At 49.9% G+C, this 21,427-nt stretch overlaps 4 protein-coding genes across 4 annotated transcripts; 2 read left to right on the top strand and 2 right to left on the bottom strand.

Moving 5' to 3' along the window:
* The first annotated feature begins 462 nt into the window (after window positions 1-462).
* Window positions 463-5,854, top strand: gem1 (ERMES complex Ca(2+)-binding regulatory GTPase GEM1). The gene is made up of 8 exons (XM_025535738.1): window positions 463-582; window positions 638-2,525; window positions 3,641-3,783; window positions 3,874-4,819; window positions 4,885-5,170; window positions 5,225-5,422; window positions 5,484-5,559; window positions 5,636-5,854. Exons 1-8 carry the CDS (start codon window positions 573-575, stop codon window positions 5,755-5,757), a joined length of 3,669 nt encoding a protein of 1,222 aa, XP_025391958.1. The 5' UTR covers window positions 463-572; the 3' UTR covers window positions 5,758-5,854.
* Window positions 5,855-7,448: 1,594 nt separating this feature from the next.
* Window positions 7,449-8,407, bottom strand: BO83DRAFT_423133 (GPI anchored serine-threonine rich family protein; the record flags this gene model as incomplete). The annotated part of the gene is made up of 5 exons (XM_025535080.1): window positions 7,449-7,591; window positions 7,656-7,957; window positions 8,028-8,159; window positions 8,218-8,296; window positions 8,353-8,407. 5 exons carry the CDS (start codon window positions 8,405-8,407, stop codon window positions 7,449-7,451), a joined length of 711 nt encoding a protein of 236 aa, XP_025391957.1.
* Window positions 8,408-12,174: 3,767 nt separating this feature from the next.
* On the top strand, window positions 12,175-13,644 carry BO83DRAFT_384905 (uncharacterized protein; the record flags this gene model as incomplete). The annotated part of the gene is made up of 1 exon (XM_025532599.1): window positions 12,175-13,644. The coding sequence occupies one exon, from the start codon at window positions 12,175-12,177 to the stop codon at window positions 13,642-13,644; it is 1,470 nt and encodes a 489-aa protein (XP_025391956.1).
* Window positions 13,645-15,707: 2,063 nt separating this feature from the next.
* On the bottom strand, window positions 15,708-18,035 carry BO83DRAFT_129163 (copper fist DNA binding domain protein). The gene is made up of 3 exons (XM_025526088.1): window positions 17,716-18,035; window positions 17,470-17,643; window positions 15,708-17,413 (listed from the first exon to the last, which is right to left on the bottom strand). The coding sequence occupies exons 1-3, from the start codon at window positions 17,789-17,791 to the stop codon at window positions 16,068-16,070; spliced, it is 1,596 nt and encodes a 531-aa protein (XP_025391955.1). The 5' UTR covers window positions 17,792-18,035; the 3' UTR covers window positions 15,708-16,067.
* Window positions 18,036-21,427: the final 3,392 nt, after the last annotated feature.

Here is a 21,427-nt window from a genome sequence, read left to right as displayed (position 1 = left end):
TGTTCGGTGACTGTGCAAATCGCTCTCTCAAAATGTTCCTGTGCGATGAATAATATACTCATCTGATTCATGGGGAAGGTCAGCAACCGTGGGAATCGAGGGGGCTGTACTCACTCGGAGAGGGGACTTTCCGCAGGCGGCATCAATGAATACGGGGGAGTGTGGCTGGGACCGCTTCTACCAGCTTCTTCCCTCGGTCTTCGTCTTGGTAACTCTCCAGTTCCATCAGCTTGAAATAGTATACACGAAGCCATCTCAGAAGCACTCCCCTATTCCACCCGCTATTACTAGGTACCTGCGTTGTTTCATCCCCAGTATCTACTAGTCCAGCCACACCTATCGTAAGAAACCCGACCGGCTGGAACCTGAGGCCGCAAGAACGGCACAGCCACCGCCGAGGCTCCGACGATCATCGTAGTTCCCAGCCGACCGAGTCCTTTAGTGACATCGCGTTTCGATTGGCCTGGACTTTCAAATCGGGTTGACCTTGTTATTAACAAAAGCTTTCTAGAGCATGCCCCAATAATTTGATTAAGGCGTCCCCAGTCGCCTTGAAAGTTTCCAGATCCGCAATGGCTACAGGTTCGATATGTTTACGTTGAGCTGCTCACTCATCTACTCACTAACAGCACCTCAGTGCGAATCTGTGTCTGTGGTGATGAGGGCACTGGCAAGTCCAGTCTCATCACCTCCCTTGTGAAGGGGGTGTTCGTTACAAACAAGATCCAGCCTATCCTACCTCAAATCACCATCCCTCCTACGATCGGTACCCCCGAGAATGTCACGACAACGACGGTGGTAGACACCTCCGCTCTTCCGCAGGAGCGCAATAATCTGGCCAGGGAGATCCGGAAGTCCAATGTAATCCTACTCGTGTATTCGGACCATTACAGCTATGAGAGAGTCGCTCTATTCTGGTTACCCTACTTTCGTTCTCTAGGGGTCAATGTCCCCGTGGTACTATGTGCGAACAAGTCCGATCTTGCTGCAGATCACACCGAGGCCCAGGTCATTGAGGAGGAAATGCTACCATTAATGGCGGAGTTTAAGGAAATCGACTCTTGCATCCGTACCAGTGCCCGTGAACATCGGAATGTCAATGAAGCCTTCTTCCTCTGCCAGAAAGCGGTTACCCATCCGATCGCACCGCTGTTTGACTCCAAAGAATCCTCCCTGAAGCCGGCAGCCATCGCGGCGTTACAGCGAATTTTCTACCTCTGCGATAAGGATAGGGATGGTTACCTCTCTGATAAAGAGATTAAGGACTTTCAAATGAGATGCTTTGAGAAGCCATTGAGTGAGGAAGATTTGATTCACATCAAGGAGACCATTCAGAGGACGCATCCTCATTCCGTGACACCCTCAGGCATTGATTGCCGCGGTTTCTTGCAGCTGAACAAGATGTATGCGGAAAAGGGTCGACACGAGACTGTTTGGATCATACTACGAGCATTCCAATACACGGACAACCTATCACTACAGGAGAACTTCCTTCACCCGAGGTTTGACGTGCCCCCTTATGCGTCGGCTGAGCTTTCGCCAGAGGGGTATCGATTCTTTGTGAACCTCTTCCTACTCTCGGACAAGGATAATGACGGAGGTTTGAATGATGCGGAGCTGGCGTCGCTCTTTGCGCCCACCCCGGGATTGCCTGCTTCATGGGCGGACGGTTCCTTCCCATCCTCTACCGTTCGCAACGAAGCCGGCCATGTCACCCTTCAAGGATGGCTTGCGCAATGGAGTATGACTACTTTCACGTCGCCTAAGACAACATTGGAGTATCTGGCCTACCTGGGTTTCGAGTCGTCCGACCGGAGCAATCCTTCTACAACAGCAGCGCTGAAGGTTACGCGACCACGAAAGAGACGCAAGCGTCCTGGCCGTGTGGGCCGCAATGTTGTTCTTGGTCACGTCCTTGGGGCTGCAGGCTCAGGCAAATCTGCACTCCTTGACGCTTTTCTTTCCCGTGGATTCAGTAATACTTATCGGCCTACGATCCAGCCCCGAACTGCTGTGAACACAGTCGAGCTTCCGGGAGGGAAACAGTGCTACCTCATCCTCGATGAGCTCGGGGAACTGGAGCCTGCCCTCCTCGAGAATCAGGTCAAACTGCTGGACCAGTGCGATGTCATCGTGTACACGTATGACTCGTCAGATCCCGATTCCTTTGCATACATCCCAGCGCTGCGCGCCAAATATCCTCACTTGGAGGAGCTTCCCAGTGTTTTTATTGCACTCAAGGCAGACTTGGATCGGACTACTCAGCGGGCCGAATATCAGCCCCACGAATACACTGCTATGTTGAATATGCCGAGTCCTCCTCTTCATGTCAGTGCCACTTGGAGCTCCATCCAGGAGGTATTTGTCCACATTGCAGAAGCGGCGATGGAGCCTAGTACGGCCTTCCCACGGAGCGAGGAAGATGTGGAAGGCAAATGGATGGCATGGGGAATTGCTCTTGGGGCAGTGGTTTGCGCTGGAGCGGCGGCCGTCATGATTTGGCGGAGAGTTAGTGGAAGCGGAGTGTGACGGGGGCGAACACTACTGTCGTATTCCTGTGGAGTCAAATAGATACCCTTGAGTCTGTATATTGGGTTGTTAGTGTGTTTGCCGGCAAAGTATCGCCAGTTAACCGACTAGTAAGAAGTAATAAAGTATGATGCATAATGAACGGCCTAAATACGGCTGGTGATCCACTCGTTCATTTAAACCTGCCATGCCGGCCACGAGAGTAGATTAGTCCCCATAGAACCGGGGCGGCACGACGCAAGAGTGATTGACTTTGGACTACGAGGACTAGTGTGGGTTTCTGGCGCCGTTAGCATTGGGGGGAAAAGAAGAGGGAATGACTGAAGCCTGGCAGATTGGCGGCCCCACGCGCCAACTTCGACCAACCCCGGAATTGGCCGCCCGCTCGCTCTTCTCTCTGGCTTCAAATCCCCCCGTCGCTCGATCCCCCCAGGTTATAAGGCCATTGCGCAAGTTCTTACCCGGTACCTCTCCCCGCCTCTCTCTCCTCTCCATCTTCAACTCCGGGGTATATAACCCAACGATATCCAGCTTCCTGCGAGTACACAAGTGACTTACAAGTGACTTTCCCGCGAGTCTCCTCCCCGATCATCTCCCTCGTCCTACTAGCCAACAGAGCGTTCGCCCATTCGAGAGCCTCGGTCCCGCCCTCTCTCCCTTGCACGAACGACGACGACGACCTGCTTTCAGCCCTTCCATCTGGACCAGTCCTCTCACAACCTAGAAACGTTACAAGCCACCCTGAGTGGCACCGTCAAGGGTGCCGCTCTTGGGGGGGAAGGGAATTCGCTACGACGATTGTCTGACAAGCCTATCGCGCATTCCAAGGCCCCTGTCACACCACCCTCCAAACTCCTTTTAATTTATTGCTGATTGACCGGTGTGCCTGCTTGTGGTATCCGCAGCCATGTTGTAAGACTTGCCCTCCCAACCCAAAAGCTGAAAGCCCGGTTATCAACGTCCTTGGTCCCTTATCTCCGCCTCGTGGGCGCATCATAGGTCGGCCTTCAATTCCCTGGAGGTCAAAGAGCGCCATTACCTTTCAGCCCTATCTACATTTATTATGACGACTCTTTTGCGTCTCTTCACCTGGCTGACCCCCTTGATCCAGCGTCCTTCCCCCACCTCCGCCTCGCTATACCGTCCCCGTCGCCTATGCGGCCGGGGCGTCGAATGGCATGGCGGTGCCAGTTGTAGAGACCAATAATATCATCAGCCATCCAGAGGGTGGCTGTCCCTTACAAGCCGGAGAAGGTATGTTTCTGAAGGGGCGCATGCGCATATTTACTCATGCACGTCGCCGCAAGGTTGCTTGGATTTGCTGATTGACGGACTTTACGATAGGCACTTACCTCCTCCGAGATGACCTACACTTAGCCACCCCTCCTCCACATCCCTCCGAAGCCCCGCTCATGAATCCCAATCCACTTGCGACCGTTCCGGCGCCTCCGACATCAGGTGTCAAGCTCTCGCTGGTTAGCATCGGTAGCCGGCTCAAGACCCCCACAACCTCCGTGGATGGCGCAGGCGCAGCATCTTTATTTGGAGATGGCAATCCAGCTCTAGCAGCACCACCTGTGAAGGAAGGATTGAAGAGGAGGAAGCCGAAGAACAATATCATAAAGAGCAGCTCGTCATTCGTCTCGCGGGTCATTACGCATGAGACGGCAACCAAGCGATTGAACGATCGGAATCCGGATGGTCTATTTGCCTTTGCAAATATCAATCGTGCCTTCCAGTGGCTGGATCTCAGTGCTAAGCAGAAGGAAGAGCCTGTCACCAAGATACTGTTCACCAAAGCGCACATGATAAGCCATGATATCAATGAGCTAACCAAGAGCACATCACACATAGATGTTGTCATGGGTTCCTCGGCTGGAGACATTATATGGTACGAGCCGATGTCTCAGAAGTATGCACGTATCAACAAGAACGGCGTCGTCAACAATTCTCCTGTGACGCATATAAAATGGATTCCTGGTTCAGAGAATCTGTTCATGGCTGCTCATGCGAACGGACAGTTGGTGGTATACGACAAGGAGAAAGAAGACGCTCTTTTCACACCGGAACTGGGCAGTCCGTCGGCTGAAACGATGAAGTCGTCGTCGGGGCGGCAGCCACTGCAAATCCTGAAGTCGGTCAACTCGAGAAATCAGAAAACCAATCCAGTTGCGCTGTGGAAACTCGCGAACCAGAAAATCACGCAATTCGCCTTCTCCCCGGACCGCAGACACTTGGCTGTTGTCTTAGAGGATGGATCGTTACGAGTTATGGACTACTTGAAGGAAGAGTACGCTGCGACCACAATCTTGCCACTTTGTCGGTATAGGAAAGCGTGGGCTAACGTCTTGCTAGGGTTCTGGATATTTTCCGCAGTTACTACGGAGGGTTAATATGCGTCTGCTGGTCGCCGGACGGAAAATACATAGTAACCGGAGGCCAAGACGATCTTGTTACGATCTGGTCGTTACCAGAGCGCAAGATTGTCGCACGTTGCCAGGGCCACAACTCCTGGGTCTCTGCGGTAGCTTTTGACCCATGGCGCTGTGACGACCGTACTTACAGATTTGGTAGCGTTGGTGACGATTGTCGATTGCTGCTATGGGATTTCAGCGTGGGCATGCTGCACCGACCGAGAGTAGTACGTTTACCAACAATAGACACGGATTCCTAGTGTTCTAACCCATGAAAACAGCATCAAGCCAACGCCCGCCAACGCACCAGCATGATCGTCTCGAACACGCAACACCTCAACCGTCACCGAGCCGATAGCGGAGGAACCCGAATGCGATCCGATTCTCAGGAGACCGCAGATACCTATAACAGTTATGATCCGACTGTTCGTCATCCGGTGGAACCCAGAGCACGAACCGCCCTCTTACCACCGATCATGGTAGTTATCACCCCCTTAAGTATATTTCGCAATTCTCAGAAAGGCTAACTTACTCGCGCAGTCCAAAATCGTTGGTGAAGACCCTATCTGCTGGCTAGGCTTCCAAGAAGACTCCATCATGACATCTTCACTCGAAGGTATTTCGCAGCCCGAATTTCTTTCCCAAAGTTCATCCCTCAGAACATTGCTAACAACTCTTCTCCAACCAACCAGGCCACATTCGCACCTGGGATCGTCCCCGAGAAGGAATCAACGACAACTACAGTTATTCGCCTGCGATCAGTGCCAGCGCCACCGGGTCCGGTCGTGCTGACTCGATGATGGGATCACTGTGAACATTACTATGACCCCCGGATCGGCCCATCTATCAAAGTAGTTCACAATCTCGTAGCTGCTCTGTAAATATGTATGTAAACAACTATCGAATTAGGAAATATACCCATCATTCTAAATCTATCCGGTAGTATTACGATCTCTTGTGAATACCTGGACATGTGTCATTAACGAAACAGTAGCAGTACACCGTAGTACTCGCTGCAATGCATAAGATCTATTTAATCGGCCTAGCTCGTTACCAGCCACATACTACCATACTACTCTGTACTTACTCGTAGGTATTTTAAGTACTGTGTAGTGTTTCGCAAATATCGGAATGAACCGACTTGTCCCAGTCAAGTAAGTAAGCAGCAGCAGCAGCAGCAGCAGCAGTAGTAGTAGTAGTTACTTGGTTGATGTTACAGTCACACCGGCTCTATATTGGTCACTAAACTAAGATACACATGACACATATGGCCCCATCATGTATACAAAGTACAGTAAAAGAGACATTCCTAGTTTAAAGTACTTACTGAGAGCCAACAGAAGCAACAAAAAAATTACAGCCACATAGCACATATGATCCCCGTTGGGCCTTGGGGTGCAATCATAAGTTGTGCGAATACCGGTCTTAGTATAATTGAGGGTTAGGCAGCTACTTTACTTAATTAAAAAGTATACTTATGTAGGATACTAATCAACTCATCTGGTACGGAAAAGTGCTTTTGGGCGGGGCCCTCATTTGCATTTCGAACTGGGCTGGGTTGCATTATGTGTACTGTTGTATGTGCTGCTAAGTATGGAATAGTAGTTAACTAGTACTCTATAGTAATCTATAGTGGGACAGGGTGGCCCGTACTACTAGTTACCTAAGTTACCTACTAGTACTTGAATGCAACGGAGTCCCCGGGACAGAGTGCATTTGTAAATGACCTGTTCGGTTTGGTAGTACGGAGCAGAATTACTACTGTAGGTAGTTTTGGGTTAAGGTGTTCAATATTCATGTGAGTATTGGAATACGTGCACGGTTGAGGTACATGGAGCTTGTCTCTAGTCGGAGGTTATTGTTAATGCTGAGGTGTGTTCAGACAACTGTAGATAGGCTGGTTTAATTGATAGTGTCTTTCGCCAGAGTGAACCTCCTTGCAGGGTGTTCAGGAATTAGGTTTGCCAGCGCCGACATGCATGATCGCGAGTGCCGCGCTAGTGACGTATCATATCCAGCATCGGCAATAAAGGAAAGTTAGAATAGATAGAACGGCATGGTAAAATATTGTATTAAATGATTGTGGAGAACGAGAGAAGGTGTAACAGTGCCATAAATCCATTTCCATCTGCGCATTTAAAACTATGTATCAAGGGAAACCAATAATGTACCAATATCACATCACTCGTGGAAGGACGTCAAAGATAGACAATAAGAAAGGAACGAGGGGAAGGGGAAGGGGAAGGAAAGCGGGGAAGGAGGAATGTGTGAGGGGAAGGGCAAGAATAGAAAAAGAAAAGTTGGAGTAGCAGATAGTACTACACTCATCGCTGAAACATGAAGCTGGCTCGGTTGGCCTGCGTGTCATGTCCTAATTTTGGAGTCGATCATTCGAGAAACGAGGTTACGAGGGTCGCTGTCGTGTCGTGCGGGTCGGTTCGATTCAGGTTTATCGATCGCTTCGCTGACCGGCTTGTGCGACTTCGAAGTGCCTGTTTCTTTCACTTACAGAATCTCGGCAATTACGCCCATTGCGAGTGCACCGATCACGGCGGCGGAGCCAGGAAGCGTGCCCGTGTACGCGGCAGATCCGGCAGACGAGGAGGTAGACGCAGCAGCTGTCTGGGTGGCGCTAGTGGTGGCTGAAGCTGTAGGCAAGGTAAAGAGAACACGGTTAGAGACCCGTCTATTTCACATCCTGTACGTACTCACCCGGTGTTGTGGAGGCGGAGGGAGCGGTGCTAGATGGTGAAGTAGTCTGGTGATTGATGCAGGGGCGGGAAGTGGTTTTTGTGATGATGGTGCTGGTATGTGGGCGGATACATGGTGATGGTGATGATGACGGTGAAGATGATGATGGTTGTGATGGTGACGGTGGTGATGATGATGATGAAATAGAATTTTCCTTACTTGTTTCAGCCTTGCCAACCTTGGTCACATTGAACTGCTGCGACTGGCTCAGAATGCCGGTGTTCTGCGTGGTGTTGGATTCGGCGTTGAGCTGGTAGCCCTCACTATGCGCGTTCGTTAGGATCGTACAATATATGCCATAAGAAGACGGCTGGGCTGTTGGAAGATACATACGCAACTGGAATACCGATGACCTTGTCAACGGTGTATTTGCTATCCGATGTCTTGACATTGGCGATCTTCTTGCTGACGGTGGGCTGGCTGTTCATGTTGACCAGTATGAGGTCGAAGTTCGTAGGGTCAGAACTGATCCGGGAGATGAATTAGTTGTGTGTGACAGTCAAATGGGCCCGTGTTCACTTACGCCACGGTCGTCCACTTGATGGTGTAGGGCTTGCTAAAGTCCACCTGGTCACCATTCTTAGGCTGGGTGATTGTAATGGCTGTGAATGCTGATGTTAGTCCAAGGTAGATGATGCAAAATCAAAGGAACATGTACCCAGTGCTGTAATGGCGAACGCCATCATCGAGACAACAATGTTCAAGAAATGCATTTTGATGGTCTATGTTTGACGAGTGAAGCTGTTCAAAGCGAAGGATATGGTGTCTAAAATGGGAAGAGTAGCGATAGCAGGGCTAACGAGCGCTTTCAGTTCGTAGGATATTTAATGGCTTGAGGGAATTGATGAGTTCGATGGGCTGGGTTGAGAGGGCCTTATAAATGTATGGATGGAGGATACACCGCAACGAGCCACCTCATGGCAAGGGTCTATCATGGCGATATCTGCCTGCTTGGGCCGCGTTTGATCCTTCTTACTTTTCCTGGTACCCCTGTGTTTCCCTGTAATATCAGCCGATATGAGGAGAGAAAGGCAAATAACAGATGAAGGAAAGCCAAAAGTTGTCTATTTCGGGCACGCCTGCTGCCAAGGGTCTGGCGTGCATGCGAGGGGGGCTGCAGATGATCTGTTCGCCTCCTCGAACCTTCAGTCCTGTACTCCCGATCTCCTTCTCCAGGGAGGCTCCAGGAGTTTTGATATGCATGAGACGCGTCTAGTGGGCAGATCTTGACGGCAACTGCATGGTAAACCTCAATAACCGTCCACCAAGACCAAAGGAGGATCCGCGCCCGGCAAAGATAGGGCACCTCGTGTTGCAGGGCGTGCTCTCCCCTTCGAGGGAGAACGAGGACACCCCTCCTTTCCGCCTTTCGGGTTTATGACGTTTTGTTTCACCAGCAGGGGACTCCCAGGATGATGTATCGGATTGGTTTTCAGTCCAAGATTAGCTTAAAGCGCAACAATACTTTTGGATAGTCATGGAAGGAATCCTATGCATTTTACAGAAGGTTTTGAGACGCTAGTGCTGCAAGCTACTCAGCACAGGCTGCATAGTATGCAAAGGTTTCACTAGTGCCAACTGAAAAAGAATAGTGATCTGGACCCGAGAACATGTTGGCCCTTCAGATAATATGAAAGTCACCAAACATCATGACAGTGCGGATCTTTGATGGCGTTAGACCCAACCTTGTATATCGATGACGCGGTGCTGCTTGTTGGTGAAACAAGCATATCCGATCTCTCATTTGATTATCTGTCGACTGTTATTGTGCGAGGCTAGACCCTGGAAGAGCAAAGTCAACGATAATTATCCTTTGAGTGCGCATATGCGCATGGTAAGTTTGGAAACACCGCTTACTGTTCTCCCGCTCCTTTGCTGCCGGAGGTCGATAATCACGTCGTACACATCACACCGCACTAGCTATGGCGGGTACTGGATAGGTCATATCGTGGCGACGCACGAACTCGCCTATTGAATTTTGCTTCCTGTTAGAGGCCGTCTAGGACGCGTGTTTGTACGTGTGTATTAAGGATAATCAGAGAACTGCACGACGAACAATTGTGTGTCAGCCTGCTAATTATAACTGAGGATGGGCGCTCAAGAGAGTCCTGAGGTATTGAGAAGAATCAGTAGGGTTATGCAGAGCAAGGAAGCTCGACGATATGAGGTGCAGCACTCGTCATAGTCTCTATATGTATGTGGTAGCGACACTTTCGAGACTTGAGGGTCGGGAAAATGTCTTCAAGAAGTCAACTAACTTGATGACAGAGCAAACTGACAAACAGACATGTGACCACATGCTACATCACCTGTCAGGGGAACTCTGTCGCTTTAAACGTCTTCAAAATGATCAGTCTTAGCCTTTCCAATTTATATTCAATTGATCCACACATTTCAATCCATGGAAAGTGTCTGTCAAATGACCCAACCTTTCATGACTAAATTTGATGCTGATCGTGGGATACTGAATGCCTTGTTTGGAAAGTATTCAGGTACGCTTTCTCACCATATGGCAGTGAGGCGGCGTGCCAGGTCAGATAGCTTCATATGAGCACCAGAGATACTAATCATCACAGTAAAGCTCGCAGCCCAATATTATGCTACATGGTTTTAACGTGTTTCCAACTCTAGAACAGACGGATTGGCCATCAATTTAAATAGTTGCACATTGTCTCTTTCGGTGCTTCGCGACTGGGTTTGCACCGTCTGGACAAGGAAGAGCCCGACGCATATAAATTGTGTATTGCATCCATCTAACTAACTCTGCATCCTGCACATCTTGTTTACGCTCTTCCATGCTTAGCATCAAGAAGCGAGGAATCTTGTCTAGCAAAAGTACCGAGCTTATGCACTCGAAGGCCGAACACCATATCTTCCAAGACTTTACGTCTAATCCTGATAACACGCGCGAGCTGTCTCCACTCCAATAAGCCTGTGACCCGTCATTACGCGGACCTTTAGAGGCTCCAAAACGCCGGTGTTTATGCGTCTAGGATGCAGGGTCTCATCAGTTTGCCGGTGTGCTGACGCTAATCAATCCATTGATATAGACTAGGGCTCTTGAAAGTCATCTACGCCAGTTCCAGAGAAGCGGCTAGAGGAGTCCATTCCGAAGCGAGTGACAGACTGGTCCGCATGGCAGCATCCAGCTTGCTAGATGGACAAGAGACTGCATATTTTCTCCGCCATGCTTGTGCTCTCGCAAGTTCGTTCCAGGACTACTTACACGAGACCACCCAACGCCCATACGAAACGAATCAGATGCAGGTAGGGGTTGATTGGCAAACCCTGTAATCGGCCGGTCGCTGCTAACAGCTGAAATGGACTTCGTCGGCGCCAAAGTATTTGATCCCCAAATCTCGAGAACCAGGCCAACCACCTCTTCGTCTGTCATAGAGGTAGTATGGCAGTAGGCTGAAATTAGCTTCATGCGGACGTGCATCAGCCAAGGTTCATCATTAGAAGCAGTCAATTTGCGCCATAAACACTGCCACAGCGATCAAGAATGGCTAGGCTTGCACTGAGAGCAGAATACACTGTTCCAGGCCTTCTTCAACAATGCGGTTATACTTTTATCGGTCTCTACGCCTTAAGCTTGCCCGTATGTCGTATTGAAGATGGGTTAAATGCTGATCACAACAGGAGTGCAAGCACAGTATGGATTTAACTCAAGCTGCGCGGCTCCTGCTATATATACAACTTTAACTCGGCGATATTTCCCATGTTTAATGGAGACAGGCTGTGGGGCAGCCTAGAGGCAGGGATCAAGGGGTCACGATCTGACACGTTCTTGGATGCATTTGCGCAGGAATCTAGGGATGTGCCACCACGCGGACGCGCGCAATACTATCCTTGATCCTACATCCCCCTCGCATTCATCGGTATGCTTACCGTGAAGCTGGGCCTTGGTTCAAGCAATTCGCGTCTGAGAATTGTCAACTAACGGCGAATTGAGGCCCTTTTACCCGCTACGCGTCCCTTCGTGCTCACATTCCTTGGGATCCCATCACACCCATGGGAGGAAATTGTGCTACATCAACTAATTTTGGAGATTCCTCACCCTTGCAAGCATTATTAGGAAAAGCCCAAAAGCCGGTAAAAACAATGAAGGGGATGCCAACAAATGCAATGTTTCCACAATTGTGCGATGGTGCACAGTATGGCTTCTCTCACTAAAGAGTTGGTTACGAATATGGTTTGCCAGATGAATGCAGCGATCCATGGTTTAGCTATGTGTGCTGGCTTAGTCTAGGCATTTCATTCGCTATGCCTCATCAGCATATTATGTTTCGTGATCAAGCGGGCTTTTTATGATATATAAACCAGGGCTTGTTCACTCTAGTCTTTGATTATGCAGTTCTCGTTCACATCCCAATCAACCCTTGTTTTTGCCCTTCATCGCTTGTCACTCCCCTAGTTTCAAGCCTGGCTTAATCTGTCTTTGGATATTCAAAGCAAATCTTGATAAGCCTGAGTCATCATGAAGGCCCAAACAGCGGCAATCATTCTGTCATTCTGCAGCTCTATTCTCGCTGTTCCTGTTCACAACCCGAATGCTAAACGGGCTGCTATTCCGAGTGGCCAGCCCCAATGGCCCGCCAGTCCTTTCGGAAACGGATTCCCCTTCAATGTTGGTTCCCACGGGGCCAAAGAACAAGCTCCTGGCAGCAGTAGCAGCATAGCCACTCCTTCAGGCACCCCTTCTAGCGTCCCGTCGGGGGCTTTCCACGGAATCTCACGGCCTGTCGCAACTCCCTTCCCTAACCAACAAGTCCATGGACCCTTTTCCATCAATGCTCCGCCGGCCAATGGGGCTGCTGCCAGGCCCACGGAAACCTCTGTGAGCGCTCCGGCCGGACCAGTTGCTGGCGCTGGAAGACCTCAAAGCCAATCCTCCCAGGTTTTCCCGCCATACGGACAAAACGAAGGCGCGCCACCTAGTGGCGGTCTTTCTGGAGGCCCGCCCTCACAGGGTTCAGTCCCCAGCAGCCAAGACCCCGGTAGCATTGACACGTCCTCTGCTTACGAGGACGGATACTATGTGGGATACACCCCAACTGGCCACTCGTCTGTTCCTTCCAACAGCGAGCCTACTGGCGTTTCTGGTGGCCAGACTGGCCAGTACCCAGGTGCTCAGCACACTGGCGCTCCTGGAGGTCAGCAATCTCAGGGCTACCCTCCGAGCGGACAGTATCCTGGTGGTGAGTCCACCGGGTCGCCTTTCGGAAGTCATTCTGAGGGCACAAGTGGCGAGTACCCTTATGGCCAATCTACTGGAGTTCCTTCAAAAGGAGGATACGCTCCTAGTAACTCCCAGGCTAGTGGGCAATATCCTAGCTCTGGCTCCGGATCCGTGTACCCGGGTGAAGACTCAACCGGACCATTTGGCAGCAGCTACCCCAGTGAACAGTCGAGCGGACTACCCTCAACCAACGGCTACCCTAGCACTGGGCACTCCACAAGCTCTTACCCCAGTACTGGATACTCCGAGGGTCCTTCATCTGGAGCTTCCTACCCTTCATCCGGACACTCCGCAGGAACTTATCCTAGCTCTGGTCAATTCGAGGGTCCCTCCCAAGGTACCTATCCTTCCACTGGGAAATCAACGGGCTCCTACCCTGGTTCAGGACTTTCTGGAAGTACTTCGGGCGCCAGCTATCCTTCGTCTGAGCATTCGACGGGCGGCTACCCTGTTTCGGGCTCTTCTCAGGGCCCTTCCAGCGGCGCTAGCTTCCCTTCCACTGGCCACTCCGCGAGCACCTACCCTGGATCTGGATCTTCGGAGGGCCCTGAAGCCGGGAGCACCTATCCTTCCTCCGGACACTCCACGGGCAGCTTCCCCAGCTCTGGATATTCCGAGGGTCGTCCTTCCACTGGGGTTGGCTACCCTGCCACGGGTAGCTCCCAGGGCGGATACCCCGGGGCTTCTCAGGGCGAGCACGGGTTCTAAAGGATGAGAAATGAGAAGGTAGTGGTAAATTTGAGGTAGAAGCGAATTCAGCGTCAGGTTATATAATGTCAATCTTCTGTTATGTTTGTCTTGCAATAATGAGTGCTGGGTCTAGTTCAGGCTTAAGAATAATTTTAGTCATCATACTTGATATCTTGGCTCTTGCATTTGTGACCCTTCCTATAAATAGCTGGAACATGGCGACGTGAGCATAGTATATATACACACATTGAAGCTGCTATAGATCCGCGGCGTTTCGGATTGTTAACGTAATCAAAATCCTACCTTGAAATCATGGTGTCCTCTTAGACACTGAGTACTTAGCAAATACTATATGCTATTAACAATTATCTCTACGTAGTATGGGATCTAAGTCCCTATTTGTAGGAGGATAGTAGTAACTTAAGTCAAGTGGTTGCCAACTAGGAAGTAATACTAGTCATATATATATATTGAAGTCTGCAACTAGTACCCGCATTTAGAATATATAAATTGTGAAGAATCATTCAAAAACAACTACTTATCACAATGAACATTGCTGTATAAACATTGATCACATCATATAACAGTTATCAGAAGAAATATATACTATATCACTTGCACTGCAGACGCCAACCCACCGAGACAGCCATACAAAGACACCTCACAGGACCTGCAGAACAGAAGTAAACAATCTCCAATGATTCCCTCAGATAATGAACATACACCCACTTATTAGTAGAATACCACCAACTAATCAAGCAATCCCTACCAAAAGCTTAACTATATACCTGAGTAGTTCCTCCCGGAACCCCCCCCCCCCCCCCCCCCACATGAGGCATTTATCCCACCCACCCATTCTTTCCAGATACTACTAGTATATACTTACTCAATAATTCTCCTGCACATCATCATCCACCAACCAATAAATTACAAATACTTAAATCACACCAACCACCCCTGCAAGAAAAGAAAAAAGATTCCCCCAATTTATGCAAGGGGAAGAAGACCCAAAACAAGCTTTGACTCGACAAGGCTTGTTGGAACTTGGCTTTGGTCTGTTCGTACTTACTTACTTACTTCACTGTACATTAAGTACTTAGTTTACTGGCACCAGTCTCGTTCGGTCTTTGGGGAGGGTAAGTGGTTTACTGTACAGTATGTAAGTAACTGAATCTGTATTCATGGGAGTTATGTGGATTTGAGGGTTTATGTGTATTACTAACTATTATACCAAAATATTTTAAGTTAACCGATATATGTGTGGATGAATCATTGTATAATGGATTTTATACTCCCGCTGCGAATGTAACATGTTATGATCATAATTCATGTTAGGAAGATGGTGGTTCTGCTAAATATCAGTGACTACTAGTAGTTCTAACTATATTCTTTTCTCGCCACACACAGTTTTTATACAAATCTTCCAAGTATGGAAACAACTGATAAACCGACCCGGTTTAACCGACAATACTTACATACAGTAAAAATTCATGGGGGAACTGCATGATCGATCAGATGACGGGGATCATCATCATCAATTAACATGCTGAACCCAGAACCTAGAACCATCTGAACTGCAAAGCACAAGCAACAAGCAAGCCACAAATTATGACAATTTGAACCAACCCACACCGCCGGACTTAGAACCGGCTTTGCTCACCGCTACTACAGTATGCATACATACACAACTTACTCCGTACATATTACTTTACTGTACATGATTCAATACATGATGCATACATTGACAATCTATCAATCTTTCTCATTCTTTCTAACCGGGTTATTTATTTGTAACTTACAGAGTATATACCGAAAAGAGTGTTTCGGTGTCTGCGTCTGTCGTACAAAATGCTTAGCGCTCTATTGTTGGTTCGCTGCAGCTGAGTTGACGTAATCCCCGATTAGGATTACTACCTGTTTAACAGGCATCTGCGTTGTCCCTGATGAGAAGAATGATCGATCCACTGCGGATCGGGGCATGGAAGGAACGATCGCACTCCACAAACTAAGAATAGTGTTTCTTGTTTGAGACAAAGAGACCCGCTGTCTATCGTGTGAAGAACGCTGCAGAAATCAGCTCTATGTATGCGGGTAGCAAAAAAGGCAGAGCGAGTGACTCGACACAACAGCCAGAAAAGAAAAGGAGCTAGGGAGGGATAATAATCGGCAAATGTACACAGGGATAGACAAGACTCGTGAGGGTAGTGAAAAAAATCCGAATAGAAATAAAATAGCAATAGTAATCTTTATAAAATTGGATGCTATAGTTTAGTGTCACTCTCGGACTGCTAAATAGAACACAGATAAATCAGGCATTTATCATCATCTCTCATCAAGGTCATGAAGACGTGGGTGTCACTCAGACGGTGTGGAGGTGGTGGTAAGGTGCCGCGAACAGACCACAACACTATGTAGCAAGCCGCGTCTCATCGAAAGCAGCCCTACTGCACCCATGGCGGCACGTAGAAATTGCCATTGCTGTTTTCGCTCATGGGGGCAGTATTGGGGTCGAAGAGTCCCACGTTCCAAGCGGCCTCGGTTGGGGGCGTGGCCATCGACATGCTGGCAGTCGGCGTAGTCACCGGCTTGAAGGTCTCAGCATTCGACATAGCGAAGGCGTCCTCGGTCGGAATTTGCTTGGCTTCCATGCCCATGGTGGCCTGGAGCTGATGCTCCAACGCCGCGGTGGACTCGTTGGCCGACTTGAGGAAGTCGTCAATGTCAATCGACTCAAGGTTATTCGATGCCAAGAGCTGTGCCTGAGGAAGGCCAATGAATGACGAGGCCGAGCTAATGCGGAAATGGTCGATATCGGAGCCCTCGCTGACGCTGTTGAGATCGTGCAGATCGCTGCCCGTACGTCCCAAGCCAGGGATCGGCGCGAACTCATCCGCTTCAGAGATGTCACCGGATGATGACGGTGCTGGGAATCCGGGAGCCATAGAGTTGTAATCGAAGCTTGCGTAGGAAGGTGCTTGTGTGCTCGTCGCGGCTGGTACTTCCGAGGAGTACAGAGGGAAGCTTGACCAATCGACTGGAGGGGCGCTGAAAGCGGTCGACTGAAGAGACACGTCGCCCTCAGGTGACGTGAAGAAGGGCTCCTTGTAGGGGTCCTGGAATGCGACACAATTGACAGGCGATGTCGTTGTTGTTGGGAAGGATGAGAATGATGACATGTCAAAGGGTAAACCCGACGTGACCAGTGGGTCCAGAGGGGTCTTCATAGGCATCGAGACCGGCTCGGGAACGCCAACGTCACCAGCGTTCTCCGCTGTCTGAACTTGAGGGAAAAAGGACGAGATGTCGAGTGGGGGAACGGTTGTCGGGACGTTGTCCGGCGAGACGACGGGGGCACTTTCAGGAGAACCATGTTCAGACTTGACACGGCGATGTTGTCCGCGCGCGGGTGACTGTTCTGCAGGCTGTTGTTGGTTCGCGAAACCCTCGTTGAGCATCGTGGGCTGGACCAGAGGCAGGTGGTCGACCGAGCGGCGGGCCACATCGCCAGCGTGGATGGTATGAGAACGGGGTATCGTGTAGGGCAGACCGCATTTGTGAGCCATGTCGTTGTGCTTATGAGCCGGCTTGTGGTGGCCATCGCGGAAGATAGTCAAGGTACTCTCCGATTTGGTCGATGTCAGCTGCGGCTTCTTGGGTTGATCCAACAGCGCCGCAGCTGGGGGTGGAGGGAGGCCGGTCTCCGGAACGGTATCCAGGTGGGGTTCCTTCTTCAGCGCACAGGTGCAGCGCTGACCATGAGTGCAGCCACATTTTGGACGGGAGTCCTCTGTAAAATCCAGATCAGAAAACTATGAACCAGTTCACCATCACCATCATGCTCACGCTTGTGATCCCGCTTATCAGTAACATGGGGATCTGAGTCATTCTTGTGGCAATTCTTTTTCTTGTCACCACACTCGCACTTAGTGTGGGTTGTCCGTGACTTGCGTAGGCCGCGACAGTGAGCGCATTGGGAGACAGGACGGCCTTTTTTGTTAATGTGGGTCAAGGGGCGGTCTGCAGCCAAGCCACGTTAGCAATTGTGACGGGTAAAGAATGTGATGCATCAGAGATAGTTGCCACACTTACCACTGTGGTGACAGCTGCTGACACGGTGACCCCGGACGCAAGCTTCACAAGCCCACTTCTCGCCATCGATAAGCATCGCCGCGGTTACTGAGATAGGAACATGCGACGATTCGCGACAGTATATAGATCAAAAGGGTATAAGTGAATAGAGTGGGGGCCGAGAAGTCGCACGCTTCTCCGCCTAGTTTTGGTCTTTTATAGATGAATGGTTTTGTATGAGGATTTTAAGCCGAACAGGAAGACCTGCCGGAGGAAAGCGAAGAGGCCGTCAAGGCGAGAAATTCGAGGTATAGGTGGTGTGGTCCGTCGCAAAGATCGGACCAGCAGAAACCAAGGCAAACTCCAACAAAGCAAGGGTATCACCAGCTTGAATATCCCAATGCACCGAACGAGGTCACAGAAACGCCGTTTCACCTGTAAGAGGGTCGAATCGCAACTGAGGTCGGGAAGGTCGAGTTAGGCTGCCGGTACGATTTGGCAAGCCCGATAGAAGAAGCCCGGAGAAGGGAGTATAGTATAGTAGTGTAGAAAAGGCGAGAACAAAGAAGCGGGTAGGCGAGTTGTTTCACACAATGGCAACACCCAGGTACCAGGGGCGGGATGGGCAGTTCGAAGCGGAACGAGCAAAGCCCAACAGGAACATACACAAAAACCCAAAGGAAGAATCAGGAGAAAGAGGATTGAAGGGAATGGGGGGCCAAAGCCTACGCACCGTTTGGCGCCGGCCGTGAGACAGGACACCAAATACCGGCTGTGGCGGCCAAGATAAAGAGAAAAAGCGATCGATCTCGAGGCAGAGTTGCAGAAGTAACCCTGTGGAAAAGAGGAAAAGGGAAAAAAAGAAGAAGAGAAGGGGGGGAGAAAGGCGGGAGGGGAGCGGGAAGAAGTAGTCGCAATTCAGTCCGGTCGCTTTGGGTTTCGGCGAGAGGGTCAGAGGGGGGCGGCGAAGTGGAAGGGAAAGTGGAACAACTCGGCGCCCGCAAGGAGATTTGCGTGGCACCTCTGGTCTCTCTGCCTAACCGGAGTGTGTGAACTATTCACTGTATTCATTACTGGTGTGTTTCATTTCATTTCATTTCTTTCCTTACTTACTTTACAACACCTTTACTGTTACTTATGTATGGTTTCTTTTTCTTTTTTTTCTTCCACGTTCGGTGTTGATCGGACGCTTTCTTTGCTACTACTACTGCTACTACTTATAGCATAGACACTCAATCCTATAGCAGATAAAAATTTCCGAGCATTATCTGTAGCATGTATGTATCTTCCTTCCCTCTAAATCCATAAAACTCAGTAGTTGATCCCTGAAAACGAATTACTATCTTTCCACAAGCCCACACACACACACACGCACAGAAAGGAAACAGGTGAAAGAACAACCTATCGCTCCACATAGCCCACGGGCCATTCCATGGATACTAGAACTGGGCAATAAATGGTTTTTGACGAAGCCTCGTGCCAGAACAGCCAAGCTGTCACGCACGATTTCCAATTCTTACGCAAATCGATCCCCCTCTCCCTCTCTCCCTCCTTCCCCCCAGGTATGCGATCCCCGATTTTGTCAGTCAGCCTTGTGGCTAGAGCCTACAGTAGTTAGTTACTCCAGAACCACTCTGTCAACCCCTACCTACGATTTGGTTGCCTTACCCCTGGATCTTCACCCCCTCTTACTCGCAATCCATCCCGACCAATTCACCTGGTATTCGTGTCGTGCATTAAATGCCATTTTTCTTGCCGCGTCAGCGGGAGACTTTTTCTTGCTGTCCAGAGCAAGGTACCTTAAAAAGCATGCAGTCAGCGCGCTGATACTCGGTGTGCACCGCCGCTAATTTACTACGACTAAGTTGGCACGGGAAGACGTAACATACGGTATCCAAACCAAACCAAGCATTTCAGGTGAGATTGAGATCTCGAACTCGACCCAGCTATCTCCTTCAAGTCCTTATGTGCCAATGCAAGGGATCTCCGACGACGCAACAGCTTTTTTGGGAGGGGGGGAGACATTTCTTCCGAAACTTGGCTTCGTCCTCTTATCCTGATCTATCTTTCCATCCCACCCCCCTGTTCTAATCCAAGTGATGATTCTAGACGTAGCGAAGTCGGTTAGCCGCGCTTCACGCCAGGATAGACTAGATAGCCCGCTCAGTATTAGACCGCCTGGAAATGGTTAGACTGTTGGCAGGAACTTGTCCTTAGGTCTTAGGTTAGGGTTCAGACTTCCAAGCGTCGAGGAGCCTTAGTCTACAAACTTGTGGTCTAAAGGCTTCGTGGAGAACGGACCAAACTCTGTTGAGGGGCCGAATGGATCCTGTTACGAAAACTCTGGGGCACGACAACCGGGCCGGTCACTAGTGACAATATTACCTTGGTTGGCCTAAGATATTCCGACACCGATCCCTCTTCCAGTGGGCAGCAGGACAGGGACATGGCCAGAAGAATCCAGTATCAAAGTGATGCTGCACAGCTGGGAACTATGTGTTGATAGTTATTTCGGGAAACTCTTATTAGCGTCAGCCGCCATGGTACAATCCGCGACGTGTCCCGAACCAATGACTGTTGGGGCAAATGCCTGCTGCCTTGGGAAGGTACAACTAAGTAGTGGATGGATTGCTGCTGCTGCTGCGGGTAAGTAAGTGGGTGGTGGTCAGTAATAATAGTACGTAGTAGTTCTTCCAGTGGTAAATCAGCTTTCAACGCCTTAGGCCACCCGTCAGTCATTCCTCTTCTTGCCATAAGACACGCATTCACAGCCATCAGTTCTAGAAAACCAAATTCCAGTCTTCTATGCAGTCCACTCTTTTTTCGCTCCAGCCACTCATGCGGTTCTGACCGGACAAAAGGGCTTGCGAATGGGCAGGCACTGGAATCCGACCATGGTTAACCCCGTGGACTGAACCACGTCCCGGGCTGGAAAGTCTGTGCCCATCGAGCGGTTCGACCTTTCATGCATGTGCCCTGGATCCTGTCCCCTGTCCTAATGCCGAACATTCTGTGCTCCGTACTCCGGGGCAATTGTGCACACACAGGAGAATTACTGACAGATTGCTTATGAAAGGAGTATAATGTCGGTGACTCCGACCGGCTGCAGTGTTACTGGCTTGAATGGAGGAGGTAGCCTCCCATTTGAGGCCAGAGAGAGGTTCAAAAAAAGGAAGTCAAATGTAGGTACGCAGCAGCACAGGTTGAGATGCAGGTTCAGGTTCAACTGTTTTGTGCTGTAACCAGGGTGTATTGGCGACGTACGGTATGGTATCGGTGTGAAAATTCCTGACAACTTCCACATATGATCACCGTGGAATTGCCGACCATTGAGATTGTGGCATTGCTTTCCTTCATTACTTCGCCCATCAACAAGAAGCCTATCAGAGAGTCAGGAAAAAGATACCAATTCCGCTAGGGACCATGTTTTACATCACCGATCAGTTGTCCACTTAGGGACTCAGATCCCGGCGTCAAAATCACGGGTTGTTGGGGACTGCGGGATGGCGTCACTGCTTCTTGTTCGGGGCAATTGCAGCGGTTTTGATGGTCGGTCATGCGGCGGGGCCTGATCTACACAGCGCTGGGTGGATGTTCTCTTCCGCCAATTATACCCTCCATTCTGACTATAGTCGGGTCCCTTCGGGGCCTCCCTGAGTGAGCTCGCCCTGGTAATCCCACGGTATGGCCTTCTTATCCTTCGTCGTCAGCTCGCCAATGGACGGGAAACGCT

The sequence above is a fragment of the Aspergillus eucalypticola genome (assembly GCF_003184535.1).
Source record: "Aspergillus eucalypticola CBS 122712 chromosome Unknown BO83scaffold_3, whole genome shotgun sequence".
Taxonomy (NCBI): Eukaryota; Fungi; Ascomycota; class Eurotiomycetes; order Eurotiales; family Aspergillaceae; genus Aspergillus; species Aspergillus eucalypticola.
The sequence above is the reverse complement of the archived record's forward strand: the minus strand, read 5'-3'. Positions and strand labels throughout refer to the sequence as shown.

Bases quoted from the DNA above. Each gene is read 5' to 3' on its own strand.
- gem1 (XM_025535738.1), top strand. The intron at 2,526-3,640 runs GTGACGGGGGCG...CCCTTGATCCAG, and splicing joins AGAGTTAGTGGAAGCGGAGT to CGTCCTTCCCCCACCTCCGC. The intron at 5,423-5,483 runs GTAGTTATCACC...TTACTCGCGCAG, and splicing joins CCCTCTTACCACCGATCATG to TCCAAAATCGTTGGTGAAGA.
- BO83DRAFT_129163 (XM_025526088.1), bottom strand. From the start codon at position 17,791: ATGCTTATCGATGGCGAGAAGTGGGCTTGTGAAGCTTGCGTCCGGGGT. The intron at 17,644-17,715 runs GTAAGTGTGGCA...GCTTGGCTGCAG, and splicing joins CAGCAGCTGTCACCACAGTG to ACCGCCCCTTGACCCACATT. The intron at 17,414-17,469 runs GTGAGCATGATG...TGGATTTTACAG, and splicing joins TGATAAGCGGGATCACAAGC to AGGACTCCCGTCCAAAATGT.